At 29.8% G+C, this 22900-nt stretch overlaps 2 protein-coding genes across 2 annotated transcripts; one reads left to right on the top strand and one right to left on the bottom strand.

Moving 5' to 3' along the window:
• Window positions 1–2518: 2518 nt before the first annotated feature.
• Window positions 2519–3941, top strand: LOC111042635. Its single transcript, XM_022327318.1, has 4 exons — window positions 2519–2947; window positions 3089–3199; window positions 3565–3713; window positions 3903–3941. The coding sequence occupies exons 1-4, from the start codon at window positions 2539–2541 to the stop codon at window positions 3939–3941; spliced, it is 708 nt and encodes a 235-aa protein (XP_022183010.1). The 5' UTR covers window positions 2519–2538.
• A 15550-nt stretch (window positions 3942–19491) lies between these two features.
• Window positions 19492–22536, bottom strand: LOC111042636 (protein ALP1-like). Its single transcript, XM_022327319.1, has 2 exons — window positions 22250–22536; window positions 19492–20356 (listed from the first exon to the last, which is right to left on the bottom strand). Exons 1-2 carry the CDS (start codon window positions 22534–22536, stop codon window positions 19492–19494), a joined length of 1152 nt encoding a protein of 383 aa, XP_022183011.1.
• Window positions 22537–22900: the final 364 nt, after the last annotated feature.

The following is a 22900-nucleotide window of genomic DNA, read 5'->3' on the forward strand; positions in this document are numbered from 1 at the left end:
AATCTTTCTGTTCAGTAAAATCCATTTTTTCAAATAAATACTCTAGAATTTGTACTTTGTAATAAGTTATATATAACGCGTTCAACTCACAAGTGTAAATTGGTCAATACTGGTTAATGACTTGTAAACTTTCTTATAAATAGTCATCAATTTAAACGATAATCATAAAGCTGATAAAGTGTAAAAAAATTAGTAACATAGTAATTAACGTAATGAAAGCTAAAAGAAAAATACGTATGCGCTGTAAAGGTAAGCGGAAACGTGTAACAAAAATAAAAATAAATAATATACTAGCAGCAAAGAAAAAAAGAATGATAAAAAAAAAATGGTGGTAAAAGGATGATCTTGACACCGGGACTGTCAGGAGGTACAATTCCATTAATGCCTATATTTGCAGGATTGTCGGCACTTGGTAGTTTGATATCTGGAGGTGCTAATGTGTATAATGCGATTCAAAATTCGAAAAGTAAAAAAGATAGTGGTTTAAATTTAGTCAATAATGCATCAAGAAAAAAAAACTACTGAATTCGCTACCTGACAGACTACTTTCGTCTCAAGATATTATAAATTGTGTTGGAAAGTTAAAAATCAATCATTTCTGCGGTGTCTTTTCACGTGATAACTTACCTAAAAAACTGTTTGCAATTGAATGTGGTATTTTAAACTTGGATGTATCTTCAGGTGAAGGAAGTCATTGGGTAGCGTTTCATAAAAATAAAGATAAAGTTGTATATTTTGACAGCTTTGGTGATTTAACCCCGCCAATTGAATTACAACATTATTTTCACGAGTATAAAATAGTATATAACTATTCTAATTATCAAGATTTCAATACATTTAATTGCGGTCATTTATGCCTTAAATTTTTACAATGTATGAATCCGTGAAATTAAGTTTGACCGGAAATACAGCTATATTATCTACAAATTATTTTCCGTCTTTAATCGTTTACGATGATTCGGAAATAGCTTTATTATGTTTACAAACACGTAATTCATTTCCAAATATAAATTCGACTAATAACCGACTGGATATAGTTCCAATTCATTCATCAAATAATAAACATAAATATAAAACGTTTGAATTTATTTTGGAAGAAGGATGTTATGAAATAGAAGATATTAACAATAAAATTTCAAAAGAGTTATTTCACTTCAATAACGAATATAAAACACAGTTATTCTTTAATGTAACTATTGATCACATCGATTTTAGAACGTACATTAAATGTAATGGGATACTAAAGTTAAATATTCCAAACAGTATAGCATAATATGTCTTTGGGTTTGAAGAACAAGCCTATAAACCAATGCATGAAGCTCATCGATCAAAAAAACGTGTGAATTTAAACACAATTAACTCTATAAAAGTAATGTGTAATATAGCACATGGATCATTCAGCAACCAATTTCAAAGCCATTCTATTTACGAGTTTTTCCCAAGTGGGAGAACAGGATCAAAGATTATTCAAACTCCGCTAAACCTTTTATATTTTAGATTAAACAAAACAGATATTAATTCAATAACTATTCAGCTAGTTGATCAAAACAATAATCCGATTGATAACTTAAACGAGACATTAACAGTTATTCTTCATATTAAACGTCACGGATCTCATTATTAAATTTGAATCTCAAATTTTGTAATGTATGAATCAGTTACTTTAAGTTTGACCGGGAATACTACCATATTATCTACAAATTATTTTCCGTCTATAAACCTTAACGAAAACTCGGAAATAGCTTTGTTATGTTTGCAGACATTTAATTCGTTCCCAAATATTAACGAAAATAATAATAAATTTGCTATACAAGTAGTTGACGATAATAATAATAATGACCACATGATGTGTTTTATTAAACTGGAAGAGGGATGTTATGAAATTGAAGATATTAAGCGTCAAGTTAAGGAACAAATAGATGTATATAATAGAAAATTCAACAAAGAGTTAACATTTGACATTTCGGTTAATCCTATCGATTTTAGATCGTACATAAAATGTAATGGAATACTACACTTTGAGATTTTACATAGTATGGCGCCTGTATTAGGTTTTGAAAAACGAGAATATAAACCAGAGTTTGAAATTCTTCGATCGGAAAAAGCAGTAAATTTAAACACAATTAATTCTATAAAAGTAATGTGTAACATAGCTCAAGGATCATTCAACAACCATCTTCAAAGTCATTCGATTTACGAGTTTTTCCCGAGTGAAAGGTCAGGATCTAAAGTAATTCAGTCGCCACCAAATTTAATATATTACAAATTGAATAAAACAAATATCGACTCCATAACCGTTCAGCTAGTTGATCAAGATCATAATCTGATTGATAATTTTGGTGAGACATTGACAATCGTGTTACATATTAAACGTTACATGTCTTGAGATGGGATTAAAATTCAATATAAACCCTCATATTCAGATCAGATCAACTAGTCATAAGACTAAAGTGATACCGGCAACATCGAATAAAGTAAAAATATTGACGGTGAAAAATAAAAGAATTTTACAAGCCCTGGGTTATCGATTAAAGCAAAATGCCTGAGAGTGATATTTTAAATATAAGTTCACAGTACGAAACGGATTCCAAAATAACAAAAATTGAATATCATTCATATACACCTTATACTACATCATTTAATAATAACGATGAAATACGTATTTCAATCCAGCAAACAGATGTTTATCCGTATCTATACGAAAGCTTTATTTATTTAGAAGGAATGATTTCGGAAGCTGACAAAGTGAAACTATCTAATAACGGTAACTCTTATCTCTTCGAACAAATACGATTGGAAATCAACGGGATAGAAGTAGATAGCACACGTGTTCTTGGAATCAAGAGCTCGTTGAAAGATTACTTATCCGGTACACCAGACAACTATAATTGTTATGAAAATGCAGGCTGGAATTTTAAAAACGGAACACAATCAGCAAATGAAAAAGGTGAATTAGTGCTTGTATTCCATTGAAATATTGGATAGGTTTGTTTGAAGACTTTAAAAAAATATTGGTTAATTTTAGATTGGAATTAATTAACTCGAAGTCATACTGATTTAAATGCGTTAAACTTTAAAAGTGGTATAGTTGCATCTACAGCCAAAGTTACTTTAAACAAAATAGTATGGAAGGTCCCACATATCACTGTTGACGATGGAGAACGGTTAAAATTATTGAAACTTGTAGAAAGAGAAAAAAGTTTGTTTATTCCTTATAGATCATTTGAAACTTTTGAATATCCTGAACTTGGAATCGCAAAAAAAATTTTATGGAATTTAAAAACTGCTTCAAAATTAGAAAAACCACGATTTATTATAATTAGATTACAAAAATGACGTACAAATTCTTTTGCAAAAGATTGTAGTATATTTGATCATTGTAATCTGACAAACGTTAAAGTTTTTCTGAACTCAGTCGCATATCCATATGATAATTTGAATTTAGATTTTTCGAAAAATAATTTCACCTTATTATATGATATGTATACATCGTTACAAGAATCTTACTATGAAAAAAGTAAACGTAATTCTATACTTTTTTAACAAACACTCCAATTATTGTAGTTGACACTTCAAAACGGAACGATTCAGCCACAGCCTCAGCAGTAGATGTTCAATTAGAAATTGAATCATCAGAATCGCTTTCAGGTGTATCTGCTTATTGTTTATTAATTCATGATCGAATTGTTGAATATGTACCTTTTACTAAAGAAGTAAGAAAACTAATGTAAATAATAATTTAAAATTGTAAACATTTAATATTTGATGTAAAATACTATTAATTGATTAAAAAATAAACAAAATTGAAAGAAAAAAAAATGATTTTTTTATTTATTTTTAAAATTCTATGAAAAAAGATTAACAAACTGGTTAAACATTAAAATGTTGTTTTAAAATTACAGGGAGATTGGATGCAGTGTAAGGGGAATTTGTTCCCTTGATTTTTTTTTCATCTCCCTGTAAAAATGGAGCCAAACTCCCCAAACACATACTACTTAGAACAGCTCCTCAAACTGCTGAAATGATTAAAAAGTTTAATAATTTACTGGATTGTCTGAATAGTAATTCACTTTATTATTCAAATCCTTTCAAATGTGCTTTATCTGATAAAAATCCAGGTCAATTTGAATTTTTACTTGAAGCTAAAAGTTGGTTTGAATCACTAGAAAAAATATCTACAGATCCAAACAAACCGCTTAGAGATACCAGACCAGTTTGCTTTGATGGGATGGTGTGGACACTTAATGCGATAATTATGTTATATAAAGAACAAGCTGATCTTGGCTATAACTATTTACTTACACGAAGACTTGACTCTGAAGTAATTGAAAACATGTTTGCAGTTTTTCGACAAAGAGGAGGACAAAATCGGTAGCTATAAGTTTAATATCTTAACATTAAAGGTGTTAGCATATAAATATATTATTTGTTTTAATTTTTTTAATTTTGTTTCAGTAATTCTACTGCAAGAACGTTCCGAACGACATTCCGTATGCATGTTAAGTCAAATTTAATGCAGCCAACTATGCCGTAAAATTGTGAACCGGATGATGACATAAATTTGTTTAGCAACGATGATAAATCAACTGAAAATTATTCAGGAGAAGAATCCGATAGTTGCATTTCCACTACTCATGCGTTTTCATCCATATCTACAATTGATGTTTCAACGTTAGAAGAGTATGAAACACTTGAAAATTGTTCACACAGTTATTTTGCAGGTTACTTGGGATACAAATGTTTTAAAAAATTTAAATGTGACAATTGTTCAAATGTAATGATAAAATCTGATGAAGAAAATAAATTTAATGAACAAGAATTTCTTATTTTTTGTAGAAACTATGACTTTAAGACATCTGATATATTTTTAAAAAGACCAACACATAGCTTTACGCAATTTATAACTTTAGCTCAACAAATAATTAAAAAAAACCGTTGAAAAAATTCATACGTCAATTTCTTTTTGATAAAATAAAAAGTGATTTGTTATATATCTGTAAGTTTAATGAATCATGCAATGACCATTTTAACTATATAATTATACATTTTATTAATTGTAAGCTCCTCAGAGATTTTAATTGGAAACCTAGAAATATTAAAAGCACCAGAGTTGAAAAAAACCAAAATAAATTAAGTATTTTAAGAAATAAGTAATAACTTAAATATGCATTATTGTTGGTATGCATTTTATAAAAATAAAAATATATTATAATTATTAAATTGATTTGTATTTACTGTTTATTCTTTCCTTATTTTCTTTTTTAACTATCGTACATTTTGTATCATACATGATTTTAATAACGAAAGATTATTTATTTTTATCAGCTTGAATATCTAAGGACTGAAAATTTAATACTAGACCCCACATGAATGGATCTCTTAATATATTAAAATGCTCATAACTTACTTAAAAATTAAAATATCGTAAAAAACCAACGAGAGAACACAGATAATGCTGTTATCTAAAAGTTGGATAATAGGTAAATTCACTCTAATATCAAAACTGACCCTATTGAATCTAGTGAACGAAAATGTACTATGTCGTACGTGTGTAAGACGGAGACAACACATGCGGGTGAAACGTCCTCTTAAATTTTAAGATATAATATAGGCACGACTTTTGTTTATAAAGGAGTTAAGATACGGTAAGTGTGTCAAAATCACGTAAACTTTCAAAATATTTCGTACTTAGAAATGCATAAAATTTTCAAAATATATTTGTATATTTTTTTTTATAGTATATTTAATCAATGACATAAGTTAGACCGCTCGGCCACCTCGTCCCAGAATAATAATAATAATAATATTCAATATCAATTTATATTCGTGGAATTGAAACTTCTTATCGCGATTTTATATGCGGGTGTGCGGTCTTTTCCTGGCGTACCCCTCACCACCACGTTCGTGAAGTTGGCCCCCCCACATGGTCCCACAGACTTCAAACCAGTATCAAAATTTTGCAATTTTTATGCAATTAATTGCATGTCTCACCAAAAAAATTGCAATTCATCGCGAGGCCCGTAAATCCAAAAATACTTATGTGGGTATAAGTTCACGCAGCCCCCCCCCCCCACATGGTCCCACAGACTTCAAACCGGTATCAAAATCTTGCAATTTTTATGCAATTAATTGCATGTCTTGCCAAAAAATTTGCAATTCATCGCGAGGCCCGTAAATCCAAAAATACTTATGGGGGGTATAAGTTCACGCAACCCCCCCACATGGTCCCACAGACTTCAAACCGGTATCAAAATTTTGCAATTTTTATGCAATTAATTGCATGTCTTGCCAAAAAATTTGCAATTCATCGTGAGGCCCGTAAATTCAAAAATAATTATGGTTGGACCAAGTTCACGCAAAGTTCAAGGCCCCCACACAGATGATCCGAAACAAGCACAGTTAGTAAGCGGATAAATAGCAAATATTAGTTAGGTAATCTATTATTGAAGTTGTCGACTGCAAACATTTTTTTTCCGAATTTTTTTATTCAAAAATTTCCCATGTAACCTATAATTGGTATAAAAATAATAATAAACATAATTTTTTTTTAAATATACTAGATAACTATAACTATAACCTCGATATATAATATACAATGTAGTAGGTACTTGGTATATACGGTTTTTAGGTAAGTCAAATAATGTAAACGCAGTTCTGTGGTTTGATCTATTACAAACGACGTTCTATTGTGTCTGTATGTACTGTACATACCTACATAATTATGTACATATAATAATTATATACAATAATATGCTTGAGACGTACGATTATTTATGCGCGTCAGACGGTTAATAATTACGAGCGTCTCTTCAATATCAACGATACACACAATGCTACAGTATGACCATTCAGATAATTATCAATTGATTCGGGTGGTTTGGTGGAGTGGTGACGTGCGGGGGACAACTTTTGTGCCCTCGTTATCCGTTGTCTCTCTGTCATATTTTGACTTCTGACGAGCGCACATGCGACGCACAACCCCCCGAGCGCACAGAAAAGTTTATAATATATAATTATAAGGTTTTTCGCTTTTCTTCGCGTATTGTGTATTGTATTGGGCGCTTTTCAAAACCGGTGAATACAATTTTGAAATACATAATAATTAATACTATAACGTTTCTGTAGCCCACGTACCTACTGTCTTATTCATGACATTGTACGTACACGAGCCGGATTCATACGATGCGTTTCCGTATATGCGACATTGTTTATTACTGTATATATATATATATATATACACGCCATTTTCACCTTTACGCGTTACGTATTCAGTATAAATACGACATTTGTATTTCCGCTTGCCGTGTTCATATCCGGGCATAGACTTAAACGCCTACGTTTGCAACGTTTTAAACTACGCTATTGCACTTACGACTTGCAAGACCATAATATTGTATGTAACTTTTTTTCAGTTCATACCCAAACTCTATGTACACGTAATAATATTATATATACCTATAGTGTACATATAATAAAATTTACTGGGTTTCTAAAAATAAACACAACACCGGATTATTCACTGATAACATAGGTACTGAGAAGATAATTCCATTACACGGACACGTAATTTTACCATTGATTAAATATACATAGATAGACCAAGTCAATGGACAATATGGGAATATGAATATTAGTAGCGTAAGAATGTCAATAGATAGCGGGTACAGTAATTGACCACCAAATAATTATATAAATCAAGTAGACAATGAAAACATATACCTACATTATGGTGGTGAGACGTTCGTGAAGTTGGCACCCCCACATGGTCCCACAGACTTCAAACCGGTATCAAAATCTTGCAATTTTTATGCAATTAATTGCATGTCTCGCCAAAAAATTTGCAATTCATCGTGAGGCCCGTAAATCCAAAAATACTTATGGGGGGTATAAGTTCACGCAACCCCCCCACATGGTCCCACAGACTTCAAACCGGTATCAAAATTTTGCAATTTTTATGCAATTAATTGCATGTCTTGCCAAAAAATTTGCAATTCATCGTGAGGCCCGTAAATTCAAAAATAATTATGGTTGGACCAAGTTCACGCAAAGTTCAAGGCCCCCACACAGATGATCCGAAACAAGCACAGTTAGTAAGCGGATAAATAGCAAATATTAGTTAGGTAATCTATTATTGAAGTTGTCGACTGCAAACATTTTTTTTCCGAATTTTTTTATTCAAAAATTTCCCATGTAACCTATAATTGGTATAAAAATAATAATAAACATAATTTTTTTTTAAATATACTAGATAACTATAACTAAAATTACCATAAGGTAGGCTACACGGCCCATATGGTCCCACTGACTTCAAACTGGTATCGACATTTGGCAATTTTTCTTGGACTAATGCATGTCCCTCGAAAAAAATGCAATTCGTTTAGCGGATGGTAAAACACGAAATAGCGCGTGGAGCGCAATTTCATGCAGTCCCTTCACATGGTCACAAAAACTTCAAACTGCTTTAGCAATATTTTACATAATTATATACCCATAGGCCATAATATTATAACTAGGTTAACAATTTCAATTCATAAAAAAACTACATACAATTATGGATAATAATATGACTGTTAAGTCGACTCTAAACAGCGTTTGAAAAATCTTACAATGCCCATGAACATTTAAAGACTCAGTTGAATCCTATCCTACAGCCTTTGTTGGACAATATTGACTGAATGTCCTAATATTTTTTTTGCGACTTAGTATAAATTATGTATTTTTTTGTAAAGTCACCGATAAATTTATACCATGTCAGTACAATCGCCTAGTATGTTTAATGCTTATAATATAATTAATATAAAATATTTTGTAATATTATAAACTATTCTACCATGTTAATACTCGTAATTTAAAACTTTAAAATAGTAATGTATTTATTCTTGTTAAATATACCAACTAGTATAATAAATTATGTTGTACAAACTACAGACAAAATCAAAAACATAAAAATTATTAGAAATAAAAATAATAATAACATCATACACTTATTGGTGGTTTTATTCAGCACTTAATATATATTAAGCAATGCGGATTCACCTTTTTTTCTCCTGTTGAAACAAATCGTTTAATTTTTTTTTGGAGATCATTATGAAATTCCCATATGCCATAAATTCTTCGAATATATGATATATAATGATCCATTCCATATGCCACAACGCCATAAAAAACATATCTATCACAGAATTAAAACCCAAAAATATTAAATAAGTAATTTTTTTAATTTAGAGAAAATTTAATTGTTTACCTTGAATTTTCAATAAACAATTCCAATGGAAATTCATGAAGTGGAATATGTTGATTTTCAGCGAATACGTCAGTTTCAATAAATAAGTGTGATTGAAGAATCCTTATTCCAATTACTGTTCCTGTACATTGATCTGATGGACATTCAATCTCTTTGGGAAATACATACAAGTTGAATGCATTATTTAAATCTTGCATATTGTTTTGTAATCGTACAATTATTGATACTCGTACTTGGTACATCTCTAGTAGATTGAGGACAATTGATATTGTTAGAACATATTATATGTTCAATTGCCGATGGAGCTGTTTTTAAAAGTTTTGTGATGATAAATAATACGTTGCATCTAGCATCAATAACTCTAACGTTATTAATACTTTCTTGTTCGACAAAAATGTCTTTGAGTATATCCAAGCGTGTCATATATGATATTTTGCGTGTACCATTTACTGCCAAATGTTTGCAAAACTGTAAAAGAGTATTATCACTAACATCGACAAATGATTTATACTGAGGATGATCTATATATGCCATAGATAGTATGAAAGCAATAGAGTCAAAAGGACAAGTATTGTTAATGATGTATTTGTTTTTCATTCTACGAAGAGGTGTAGAAACATTACCAATAATTAACAATGTGTTCAAATTAGAACGTGTTTTTCTGTTTAAAATCTGATCAATTTCTGGTGCTGATTGCATGTACATTGTCAATCTTTGTTTTTTTTCTTTTTTCTTTAACATATGGTACTAAGTCTTCATTTTTACCTTTACCACGCCAATTTTCAGTTAAATCTAAAGATGTTTCGGATCTACCAGAGTCACTGCTGTCAGATTGAGGAAACTGTGTATCTTCCATGACAGATTCTAGAACATGATCATTTATACTAATATTAGTATGTTTTGTTGATGTTAAAGAAGTGTCTGAACTTTCAGAATATCTAACTTTTTGTTCATCACTCCGGTTATTGTATTCATGAATATCAATTTCATCACTGTTCCAATCAATTACATATTGTTTTTTTTTTTCAATTGGAATGTCAGTTGTAGACATTTTTGGTAACTCATTTCTTAGCTGAGAACTTCTAAAAAGCTTAGTATTACTGTTGATGGATATTAAATGTTTACATACAAACCGATCCGCGGTCATAGGTTGTCCTTCAAAACGAAGAACCTTGTGTTTTAGTTCTCCAAAATCACTTTCAACAGCTGCCGATGAAGCGATATTAAATGGAGAATTAAACTTCGGTTTCATGACTCCAGTCCAAAGAGGAAAGTATTTACATAGCCTTTGTACATCTTTTGCCAGGTTGGGAAGATAATAAGCAGAAATACGATTCCCCTCTTTCTTTGAATTATCAGAACATATCCTATCAATACCACTCAAAAACTCTGCAATAGAGTTTGGGGTTTCTTCAAACTCCGCACCTGATTCTTCATTTGGAACTATATCAACATCTTCATCATATACATTCTCTATATCATATTTAATACCTTTAATTAAATCCAATATATGTTCCCGACTTGATTCAGCGGGAGAAATAGAGTTATCGATTAACCAACCATCTTTTTCACTCATCATAACTGTTAATAATGACGTTAAAATATTTTTAAACTCGTTAATTTCATACGATGTTAATAAAAGTCGAAGTCCTCTAACATAAAAGTTTTTTAGATGTTTGTTTTTAATTCCAGTTAAGGATTTTAATCGACAAAATATTTTCATCATATGTGCGACATCAATACGTATAAAACTTTGGGGTAATAGTCTCTCTTGACCCAACAATACGTTAAAACAATTATCCAAATAAGAACGTAGACTGCTTCCATCACAAAATGCTCTAGATATGGCACCTAAAAGAGCCATAGAAAAATCACATACAGCTTCATTAGGTGGTTGAATACCAGAATTAAGCCAATCACCAAGCCATTTGTATATCGTGAGACAATTTTGTTTTTCAGATATCATCTGAGTGATTGGTATTTGTCCATACCCAGTGTTTACAACAGCTTCGTACAAGAAAATATGGCTTGATGATAAATTAAGTGACGAACGCTTAATTTTTTTTACTAAACCACCAGTTGCATCAATAAAGATTTTTGTGTAAGATTTACATAAATCTTTATAAATAATTAGTTGGTGGGTGCTCCAGTAATGCACAATTAAAGGATCAATGCTTATAGAGTGTATTGACCCAGCAAACTGCGAATTATGCTTCAACTCTACTAGCGAATTAATAGGACACTTTTTTGTAATACTTAAAACTTTATCCTTATATTGCTGTTTAGCTTTACGGAGAACTGAAAGGCCATATACATTTGGAGGAGAAATACGGTCAAATTCCATATCAGAAACATTTTCTCGTCTCCAATTACTGGCTAGATCTTTTGATAGCTGTCTTCCAATTTTAGTTCGTTTTTCTCCTTTGAGTGGCCTCTTAGTTATATGCTCCAACTCACATCCTTTAGTGTCTTTGGTTCGTATATTGATATACAGTGGATCTCCGTCATGAGGTTCGTTTTCACTCCATCCAAATAGTTTACTGCCACAATCTTTACACTTGGCATTAAATATGAAGAAATATTTACTCCGAGTGTTATCAATGGATACTTTATTTCTCTGGTAAATAAAGTTGCAAGGTAGTTTATGTTCAGATAGAAAAGCATCATTAATTACATCTGACCAGATACCTGGTTTTAAAACGTTATATTTTCTTATCTTATTCTTTTGTCGGTATTCTACTATCGAAGGTCTGAACTCTAAGTACTTCTCAAAAGGAATACAAAAATTAAATAATGTAGTATCATCATCAATAATTCTTCTGCTATCTAATGATTCTACACAATCGTCTATCTTCTTTTCGTAGTTATGTTCATCTAAATCACTAGGTGAATCTTCTTCGTCAGTTATTGTTTCTTTTAAAAGGCACGAATGTTCAATATACAGACTTTTCTTTAATTTAGTTTGAAAATTATGTCGATCTTCATAGACAGAAATGAATAAATTTAGAGACGTGACTTTAAAATTTAATTGTTCAGATATTTTTGTCCATATTTTGTTTGTATTTGATTTGAATTTTTCATCCTCAAACAAGTCATGTTTATTTTCTTCGAGAACTTGGAAAATAGTATCTGAATCAATCGCTGGCTTACGTCCTCTTTTCTATAGATAAGTACATAGATGGAAAATTTATATTATGCACTAATTATACTCGAAGCTGAAAATCAATGATTCTTCATATTGATTAATTTCATTCGTAATTAAAAATAAAAGGTGATTATGTGGGTGCCAGAACTGCTTTATAATAGGTATTGAATTACTCGCGTACATATCCCCACCACCACCCATTTCAATTTTTCATTATTTTTATTTTTCTATAATTATTTTAGATTCTGAACAGAGCGTTGAATATATTAATTTTACTATCTGTGAATTTAAAGAAAAATTCAAAATTTAAAAGATCTATAATTTCAAAAATTTATATTTGATAAAAAAAAATTATGTTTCACAAAAAATCAATGAAAAATATGTAATAAAAAATAAAAAATTAACAAAAATTCGTACTTTCTAAAAAAATTGATTTTTATCGACATTTTTAACAGATTTTTTTTTAAGATTTTAATTTAATTAAGAATTTTTTTACAATCAAACATTTTTTTATAAACATTTTAAAAATACGAATTTTTTACCAAAAGTATTTTTTATCAAATATATATTTTTTTTATTGATTTAAGATTTGAAATAGTTTTTTTATTGATTTATTATCTAACAGAATTTTTTTAAAAATTTAATTTAATTTAGATTAAAAAAAAAAGAAAATTGAATACAATTCTGATTGATGAAGAATTCATAATGCAAAAGATCTATAATTTAAAAAATGTATATTTGATAAAAAACCTTTATTAATTTAAAATCTGTAAAAAATTCTGTTTCACAAAAAATCAATAAAAAATACAAAATTAATAAAAAAATTGATTTTTGATAAATTAATTCGTACTTAACTATCGACTTTTGTATAGAATTTTGTTGATTTTTTTTTATTATTTATCAAACCGATTTCATTGAATTAAAATCTTAAAAAAAAACTGTACTCAAAAAATCAAAAACAAAATCTAAAATCATTAAAAATATCTATTCGATAAAAAAATATTTTTAGTAAAAAATTCATAATTTATAAATAAAAATGGAACTTGAATTAAAATCAAGTTTAAAAAATATTTATAAAAAATTTTTTTAAAAAACTTTATGAAATTATACTTATAAAAATTCTGTTTGATAAAAAATCACCAAAAAAATATGAATATTTTACAATATAAACGGTTTTTGATAAAAAAAATTCGTACTTTATAAAAAAATGGATTTTTATCGATTCTTTTACAGATTTTGTATTTTTTTTTTTTTTTATCAAACCGATTTCTTTGAATTAAAATCTTTGAAAAATCAATAAAAAAAATCTAAAATCATTAAAAAAATCTATTTGTTAAAAAAATATTTTTAGTAAAAAATTCATATTTTATAAAAAAAAATGGAAATTGAATTAAAATCTAGTTTAAAAAATTTGAATTTATTAAAAAATATTTAAAAAAAATTTTTTTTAAAAACTTTATGAAATTATACTTATAAATAATTCTGTTTGATAAAAAATCAACAAAAACATCTGTATATTATACAAAATTAACAAATAAATCTATGCTCACCACGCGTCCAACGACGGGTTAAGTACGTAGGGTACAATTTGATGAACTTAATTATACTTATAATAATAATAACAATATTAATAATAATAACGGTAATAATAATACAAGAGTTGTACAATATATATTATATAAATTGATGTTAACTAAAATAAAACACAAAAAACAGATACAATATTTTATAATTTATTATTATATTATGACGTTACATATGCCTTATAAAGGATTGGATAATTTTGAAATGCATGTTGTGCGGTGAGCCTACTTTCAGGTGTTAACCATAGATAATAAACACATACTTCCCTATACCTAATATACAAGGAATAATGTGAGTAAAAAGTTTATTAGTTACCGTATTGGTTATTTGCGTAAAAGTATCGGTATATCCAGTTATACCGGAAGAACATTTTTTATCAATTGTTTTTACTAATCATTTTTATTATAATCTTTCAGAAAATAACTCATAATATTTTTTTTACTATTATACATTATATACATAACATATACCTGGAGTAGGTTCTATACAAATTAGCGCACTTATTATTGTAAATTCAATACATTTATTGCTCCGCTCAGATTGTAATATAATATATTATTGTAAAACCAATATTGTTTTAACCTTTATTGTTTCAGTTGGAATCTCAAATATATTATAACATATTGATAATTCAATTTCAATTAGTTTAAGTTAATTCTGTAGGTTCAATGTATCCTAATAACTAAGCAATATTAAAATATATGATATAATAACTTCTTCATGCCATATTGCCATACAAAAATGAAAACAACAAATACCTACGAAATTAGTGGGGAATATTAAAAGAATCACCTACGGCTGTATCATTTAATAAATTAATTTTAATGATAGGTACACACTATTGTAATTAAAAATATTTTTAAACTTACCATTATAAACGCGATGAATTTAAATCAGATAAATAAATAACAACACACAAATTACTATAAAATATATAAACAATTAAGTTGGTGAATAAATGTATGTGCAAGTGACTGGACGTCTGGACTGCAAATGACAACACAATCATATTATTGTTGTCTACAGAGATAGTCAATGGCATATCTAGACGATGCCACTACACTAAAAATGGGAAAACCCGAAGAAGTACAGCACGCAAGTAACGACAGGTCCACCATGCGATGAGAAATAACAATAGGCACCGTTTAAAAATATTATAACAAGATGCATTATTACCACAAGCATTCATAGGTTTTATATTTTTCACTAAATTTATACAATTATTATTATTTAATATTTATGGGTTTTAATTCTGTGATAGACAGTGGAGGCAATCGGGACAGTTGCTCCGGGCCCGTGGCAACGCCCGACACGTCGCCGCGTAGTACCGAAAATACGTCGCGTCAACTACTGTTCTTATTTTGATCAGACTATGTATAAGTTATTTTTATTTCTAATAATTTTTATGTTTTTGATTTTGTTTGTAGTTTGTACTACATAATTTATAATACTAGTTGGTATATTTAACAAGAATAAATACATTACTATTTTAAAGTTTTAAATTACGAGTATTAACATGGTAGAATAGTTTATAATATTACAAAATATTTTATATTAATTATATTATAAGCATTAAACATACTAGGCGATTGTACTGACATGGTATAAATTTATCGGTGACTTTACAAAAAAATACATAATTTATACTAAGTCGCAAAAAAAATATTAGGACATTCAGTCAATATTGTCCAACAAAGGCTGTAGGATAGGATTCAACTGAGTCTTTAAATGTTCATGGGCATTGTAAGATTTTTCAAACGCTGTTTAGAGTCGACTTAACAGTCATATTATTATCCATAATTGTATGTAGTTTTTTTATGAATTGAAATTGTTAACCTAGTTATAATATTATGGCCTATGGGTATATAATTATGTAAAATATTGCTAAAGCAGTTTGAAGTTTTTGTGACCATGTGAAGGGACTGCATGAAATTGCGCTCCACGCGCTATTTCGTGTTTTACCATCCGCTAAACGAATTGCATTTTTTTCGAGGGACATGCATTAGTCCAAGAAAAATTGCCAAATGTCGATACCAGTTTGAAGTCAGTGGGACCATATGGGCCGTGTAGCCTACCTTATGGTAATTTTAGTTATAGTTATCTAGTATATTTAAAAAAAAATTATGTTTATTATTATTTTTATACCAATTATAGGTTACATGGGAAATTTTTGAATAAAAAAATTCGGAAAAAAAATGTTTGCAGTCGACAACTTCAATAATAGATTACCTAACTAATATTTGCTATTTATCCGCTTACTAACTGTGCTTGTTTCGGATCATCTGTGTGGGGGCCTTGAACTTTGCGTGAACTTGGTCCAACCATAATTATTTTTGAATTTACGGGCCTCACGATGAATTGCAAATTTTTTGGCAAGACATGCAATTAATTGCATAAAAATTGCAAAATTTTGATACCGGTTTGAAGTCTGTGGGACCATGTGGGGGGGTTGCGTGAACTTATACCCCCCATAAGTATTTTTGGATTTACGGGCCTCGCGATGAATTGCAAATTTTTTGGCGAGACATGCAATTAATTGCATAAAAATTGCAAGATTTTGATACCGGTTTGAAGTCTGTGGGACCATGTGGGGGTGCCAACTTCACGAACGTCTCACCACCATAATGTAGGTATATGTTTTCATTGTCTACTTGATTTATATAATTATTTGGTGGTCAATTACTGTACCCGCTATCTATTGACATTCTTACGCTACTAATATTCATATTCCCATATTGTCCATTGACTTGGTCTATCTATGTATATTTAATCAATGGTAAAATTACGTGTCCGTGTAATGGAATTATCTTCTCAGTACCTATGTTATCAGTGAATAATCCGGTGTTGTGTTTATTTTTAGAAACCCAGTAAATTTTATTATATGTACACTATAGGTATATATAATATTATTACGTGTACATAGAGTTTGGGTATGAACTGAAAAAAAGTTACATACAATATTATGGTCTTGCAAGTCGTAAGTGCAATAGCGTAGTTTAAAACGTTGCAAACGTAGGCGTTTAAGTCTATGCCCGGATATGAACACGGCAAGCGGAAATACAAATGTCGTATTTATACTGAATACGTAACGCGTAAAGGTGAAAATGGCGTGTATATATATATATATATATACAGTAATAAACAATGTCGCATATACGGAAACGCATCGTATGAATCCGGCTCGTGTACGTACAATGTCATGAATAAGACAGTAGGTACGTGGGCTACAGAAACGTTATAGTATTAATTATTATGTATTTCAAAATTGTATTCACCGGTTTTGAAAAGCGCCCAATACAATACACAATACGCGAAGAAAAGCGAAAAACCTTATAATTATATATTATAAACTTTTCTGTGCGCTCGGGGGGTTGTGCGTCGCATGTGCGCTCGTCAGAAGTCAAAATATGACAGAGAGACAACGGATAACGAGGGCACAAAAGTTGTCCCCCGCACGTCACCACTCCACCAACCAACCGGAATCAATTGATAATAATTAATGGTCATACTGTAGCATTGTGTGTATCGTTGATATTGAAGAGACGCTCGTAATTATTAACCGTCTGACGCGCATAAATAATCGTACGTCTCAAGCATATTATTGTATATAATTATTATATGTACATAATTATGTAGGTATGTACAGTACATACAGACACAATAGAACGTCGTTTGTAATAGATCAAACCACAGAACTGCGTTTACATTATTTGACTTACCTAAAAACCGTATATACCAAGTACCTACTACATTGTATATTATATATCGATCCCATCAATCGATCAAACCTCCCTATAATATAAGTAATAGTAATAGTCATATAATTGTACAATTTAACTGCCAGAATTCAATCAGTTCTATTAGATCTACTGTTTACACACAATGCAAACTGTTAAAAAAAAACATATTTTATATGGTAGGTAGGTATACCAATACCAAAAATATAAACAGTAAATAGTACATAGCTTAAACTTTTAGACCAATGGACCAAAATATGTACTAATTTCACTATTAATTAATGTACATACATAATATGCTAGTAAAATGAAAAATAATGATGAAATGCAATAAAATGTAATATAAGGTTAGTTATATTGTACTTGTACTATTTTCTATTCAATCAAGTACCTATAAAAGATACATTTAGGCGCGTTGGTCATGGTAAATGTGTAGATAATAAAATCAAGTATTAATTATTATTATTGTTATTTATTAAATAGTTTAATAAGTATAGTATAGTCTTAACTCTTAATAATAAACTGCATAATTAAATACATAATTAAATATATATACATGTAAATACTACCTATTAAGGTAACGCGAATAAGTCTTGGACGAGGAGGTCCATGATAATTTCGGTAAAACTCGAATTTTGAAAAAAAATCGGAGCAAACCTATGATAAGACGGAACCGATAAAGAAAAGACGAAAAAAAAAAGTTCGAATAATCACGGCCGCCGCAAATGATTGATATCGCCGGGGGACGGGATCGAACCCACGACCCCGAGTTGTTTCTCCTATGCCTACATCTATACAACCTAACCGCCTATTGAGATGACAACCGGTGTCAAATCTACGACTTTTAAGGATCGGGTACACAGAACGCGGTCTGTCGCGGCGGTCAGCGATAATTTCCCGCGGCGGTAAGACGGTAAAGTTAAATATCCGCAATATAAGCAAAATATCCGAAGAATTGGGTATTACCGGTAAGTATATAATTTATAGTAGAAACTAGAAACATAATATTATAATAAAATCAAATAGATTTAATTTTAATAGAATAGACTTCTATATTTATACCTAATACCTAGTCTTTAGGTATCAAGTATTTAAGTATCTAATTTATAGTAATTATTCTCTATTTAATTTATCACAAATAAATCATCTATGTTCTGTGCTGTACTAGTATGTTTTAATAATAGAATATTATGCATTATATACTAAGTTTAATTTGTAGGCACCTACTAGTCCTGCTATTTTATTAAATATATTATTTTGCTGTGAGTTGAGAGTGTTGTGACAAACAATATATTTTGGCATTCAATAATTTTATTTAATTTTAATTTTAATGTTACTATACGCTATTAATAAAATCAGTAAATACGAGTATCAGATTTTTCAATCTTAAAATAGTATAAATAATAAATATACTATCTAAAAATGAATTCGAATAGTATATTAATAAGTTTATCGATAATAATAATACTGAGTTATAATCTACAGTAGACATGGAAACAAATATGGAATACTATACATATATTGAATATTAATAATATTATATTATTTCTGATAATAATAATACAAAAACAAAATACACACTATATTCTATTTATTTTTATTTTAAATAGACTTCAAAGACAACAGTATTTTTTCTATCAATATATTAACACAATATAACAAAAGTAATAATAATATAAAATTACACAATATGTAAATAGCTTTATTGAGTATACCATATTATAATATTTTAGTATATTAATAATATTTTTTTAATTTTGAAATATGTATGGTTTAGTAAATTATCTATTGAAGTAAGCAGTAAAAAGTTCGCGGATTTCTAAAGCAGCATTATTCGACCTCCGATTGGTCAATGCTGTGTCTAATAATGCTCGTATAGGTTGAGCTTGCTCTTCATTTTCAATGGCTGGATATTCTCCGTTATTTTTCATCATGACGAAATTGTGCAAACAACATGCTGCTTTGACAATACATTCCGCAGTTTCAACGTCTGTTTCTATAGCTTTTAAGAATACTCGCCATTTCATGGCCAATATGCCAAACGCGTTTTCAACTACACGACGAGCTCTGCTTAGTCGTGCATTGAACTTTTTTTTTCTCACATCATGAATCATCCCAGCTTTTGGGTAAGGTCTCATCATATAAGTTTGAAGTGCAAATCCTTCGTCACCTACGAATACATGAGGAACGGGGACGTCAGTGCCTGGTAGTGGCTTCGGAGATAAAATAATTTTATCATTCACGTATTCCCGGTAAAAAGCGGAATTTTCAAAAATGCCACTGTCGCTATGTCGCCCATAACTACCAATGTCAACAACCATAAATTTGTAATATGGGTCAACTACAGCAAGTAGAACTATCGAGAAAAAATTTTTATAACAAAAATAACTTGTACCGCTATTTTGTGGACATTTTAGTTTAATATGTTTGCCGTCTATGCTTCCAAGACAATTAGGAAACCCCCAAAGTTCTGAAAATCCTTCTACTGAATCTATCCATGTCTGTGTTGTAGGTTTAGGTAAATAAGTAGGTTGTAGAACATTCCAAATTTCATGACAAACATCTTTCACAATTTTGGAAACAGTTGATCGACCCACTCGAAAAGAGAATGCAATAGTCTGATGACTATCACCTGTGGCCAAATATCTGAAAATTGTTAAATGATAAATATAAATGAATATTTGAATTCCACGATAGGTATCATTGCATACAAAAAACGATTCAGAACGGAGACATTAAATTTAGGTAGGATAATTTATATTATTGCATTTATTAGTGATTTATAGGGCAGAGGACTTGTAGCATTTGCATATTTATTTTGCACAGTCACAAAAACAGCAGAGTGCGAAACAAATGCGTTTCATGCTTCCTCAAAGCTATTGTTTTGAAATTTTATTGTGCATATAAATGCATATTTTGCGTTTTTTTTTTATTTTAAGGCATATTTTGCGTTTTTATGGCAAATTTCTTCCATTTTATACTTTTAGATGCATATTTTAAATAATTTATAGTTTAACGATTTTACCAATATTTTTTCGTCGATGTTTTTATTTATTTATTCACATAACCAAAATAACGTTGATATTATCGACGATATTTCCGATCAGATGCCGCAATTTATCGGGTAATTAATTTTATTTATAGACAGATAAGATAATATTTTTCAACTCACAAAATTAATAATTCAAATAATTAATTTTAAGTAGTTAAATAAAGTTGAAAATTAAATTTATTCATCAAAATATTGAGTACCAACAGAAAAATTCTTATATTTTATTCAAAAATATTCACTTTAAAATGCATATTTTTTATATTCAAGTGCATATTTTTAATGGATATTTTGTATATTTAAATGCATATTTTGTGACATTTTAGAGCTACAAGGCCTCTGCGCTAGTGATTTATAATGGTAAACATTTAAACCTTCAAATGTTTCTAAAACATATTTACGGAATATTGTTCGACTATTATAATGTTATTATTTATATTAATCTTAATTTATGTAGAACCTTATTTATTTTATAACCGACTCCGCAAAAAATAAATGGAAGAATTTAAGAGATTCTTATTTGAGGTACAAGAAATGCGTACAAGGAGAAACAGGACAAGCTAAAAAGTATCATAAATGGCCATGGAGTAGTCATTTAGAGTTTTTGGATGACAGTATCAAATACCGTCCACAGAGTAGCAATATAACAGAAAGTGAAAACATCATATCACCTCCAAAAGAAAAAACTCCACCAATAATTCAACATTTACAAAAGAGCAATTTATCCAGCGACGAATCTCCATCTTCTTCACGAATGCACAGAAAAAACTTAAGATCCGCCCTGCAATTTCTGCGAAGGAATCATCTGAAGTGGATAGAGTGATTGAATATTTGGAAAACAAAAAAAAACCAAAAGTTCATGATGGCATAGATCATTTATTTTTGAGCTATGCGGATACTTTCAAAAAGTTTCACCCAAGAACTCAAGCTGAATTGAAAATAAAGATTGCTACATTATTTGCACAAACTGAAATGAAAGAAATGCAGTATTATGAACAAAATATTTCACCTATGTATTCCGACAACTCTACTACCAATTCTCAACATTTTGTTGGATCACGAAGCTCTTCCAACTCGGTACACACTTATAATGTACCAAACAGTGAGACATCATACAAATCGAGTGACACTTCATTAACTTCGGCGGGGGATTTTTATGAAAGTCCTAGCAATTATTCAATAGCTGATTTATTAGGATTACCACCTACTTCAAACTAAATGAATATATTTTTTTCTTTGATAAATAAGCCATAAGGTATAAAGACATACCAAACATATTTTTTCATTTAAAAAAATATGTTATACATTTTGTTTAAAAGGTTTATCTAATGTTATTTTTTTTATTTTTATAAATAATTAAAAACTGAATTGTTTTGTTTGAATAAATTAAGTTGTAAAAGTAAAAGTATTGTATTAAATTAATTTATTTTATTTTTAAATCCATAAATAATAAAATATAATGATTTATTAATTATTATATATTAACTTACCTCAAACAAATTGCTAATTTCTCCTTTGTCTCAATTGGTTTTCTCCAGTTTGTGAGACATTTCTCAATATTTGGTTTTATTAAATTATGCAGTTCTTCAAAACACTCACGTGACATACGAAAATATTTGAAAAAACGATCTTCATGTGACAGCAGTTCAATACACAGTCGATGGTATTCACCCAACTGTTCCCTGGTTGTATTAATTTCATGTACCCATTTTCGTTTTTTCCTTCTATTTTTAAGGGCAAGTAATAAAAGAAGTTGTTCCTCGTCAGAACTTGACATAATTGTAAAGTGGCGATTATTAAAAAATGAAATCAAGTGGATAGATATAAGCAACTGTGTACTATATTACTAGATTACTAGATTATGACTGTTGTAGCCTTGTAGGCTTCTAACCGACCGCTCACAAATTATCGCTGCCTGTGTGCCGTCATCAGATCGCTGACCGCCGTGGCGACCGCGTGATCGCTGACCGCCGCGACAGACCGCGTTCTGTGTGCCCGAGCCTTTAAGCCGCGTCGCCGTCCATCCGAAACGGCGTCCGCGTCCCCCGAAGAACGTCCGAGCGGGGGGATCGACCGCATCGGGAAGCGGACGACCGGTGAGATTCGCGAAAAAATTGAACTTAAATTGTATTTATGCCTGT

The sequence above is a fragment of the Myzus persicae genome, unplaced genomic scaffold, assembly GCF_001856785.1.
Source record: "Myzus persicae strain clone G006 unplaced genomic scaffold, MPER_G0061.0, whole genome shotgun sequence".
NCBI classification, from domain to species: Eukaryota; Metazoa; Arthropoda; class Insecta; order Hemiptera; family Aphididae; genus Myzus; species Myzus persicae.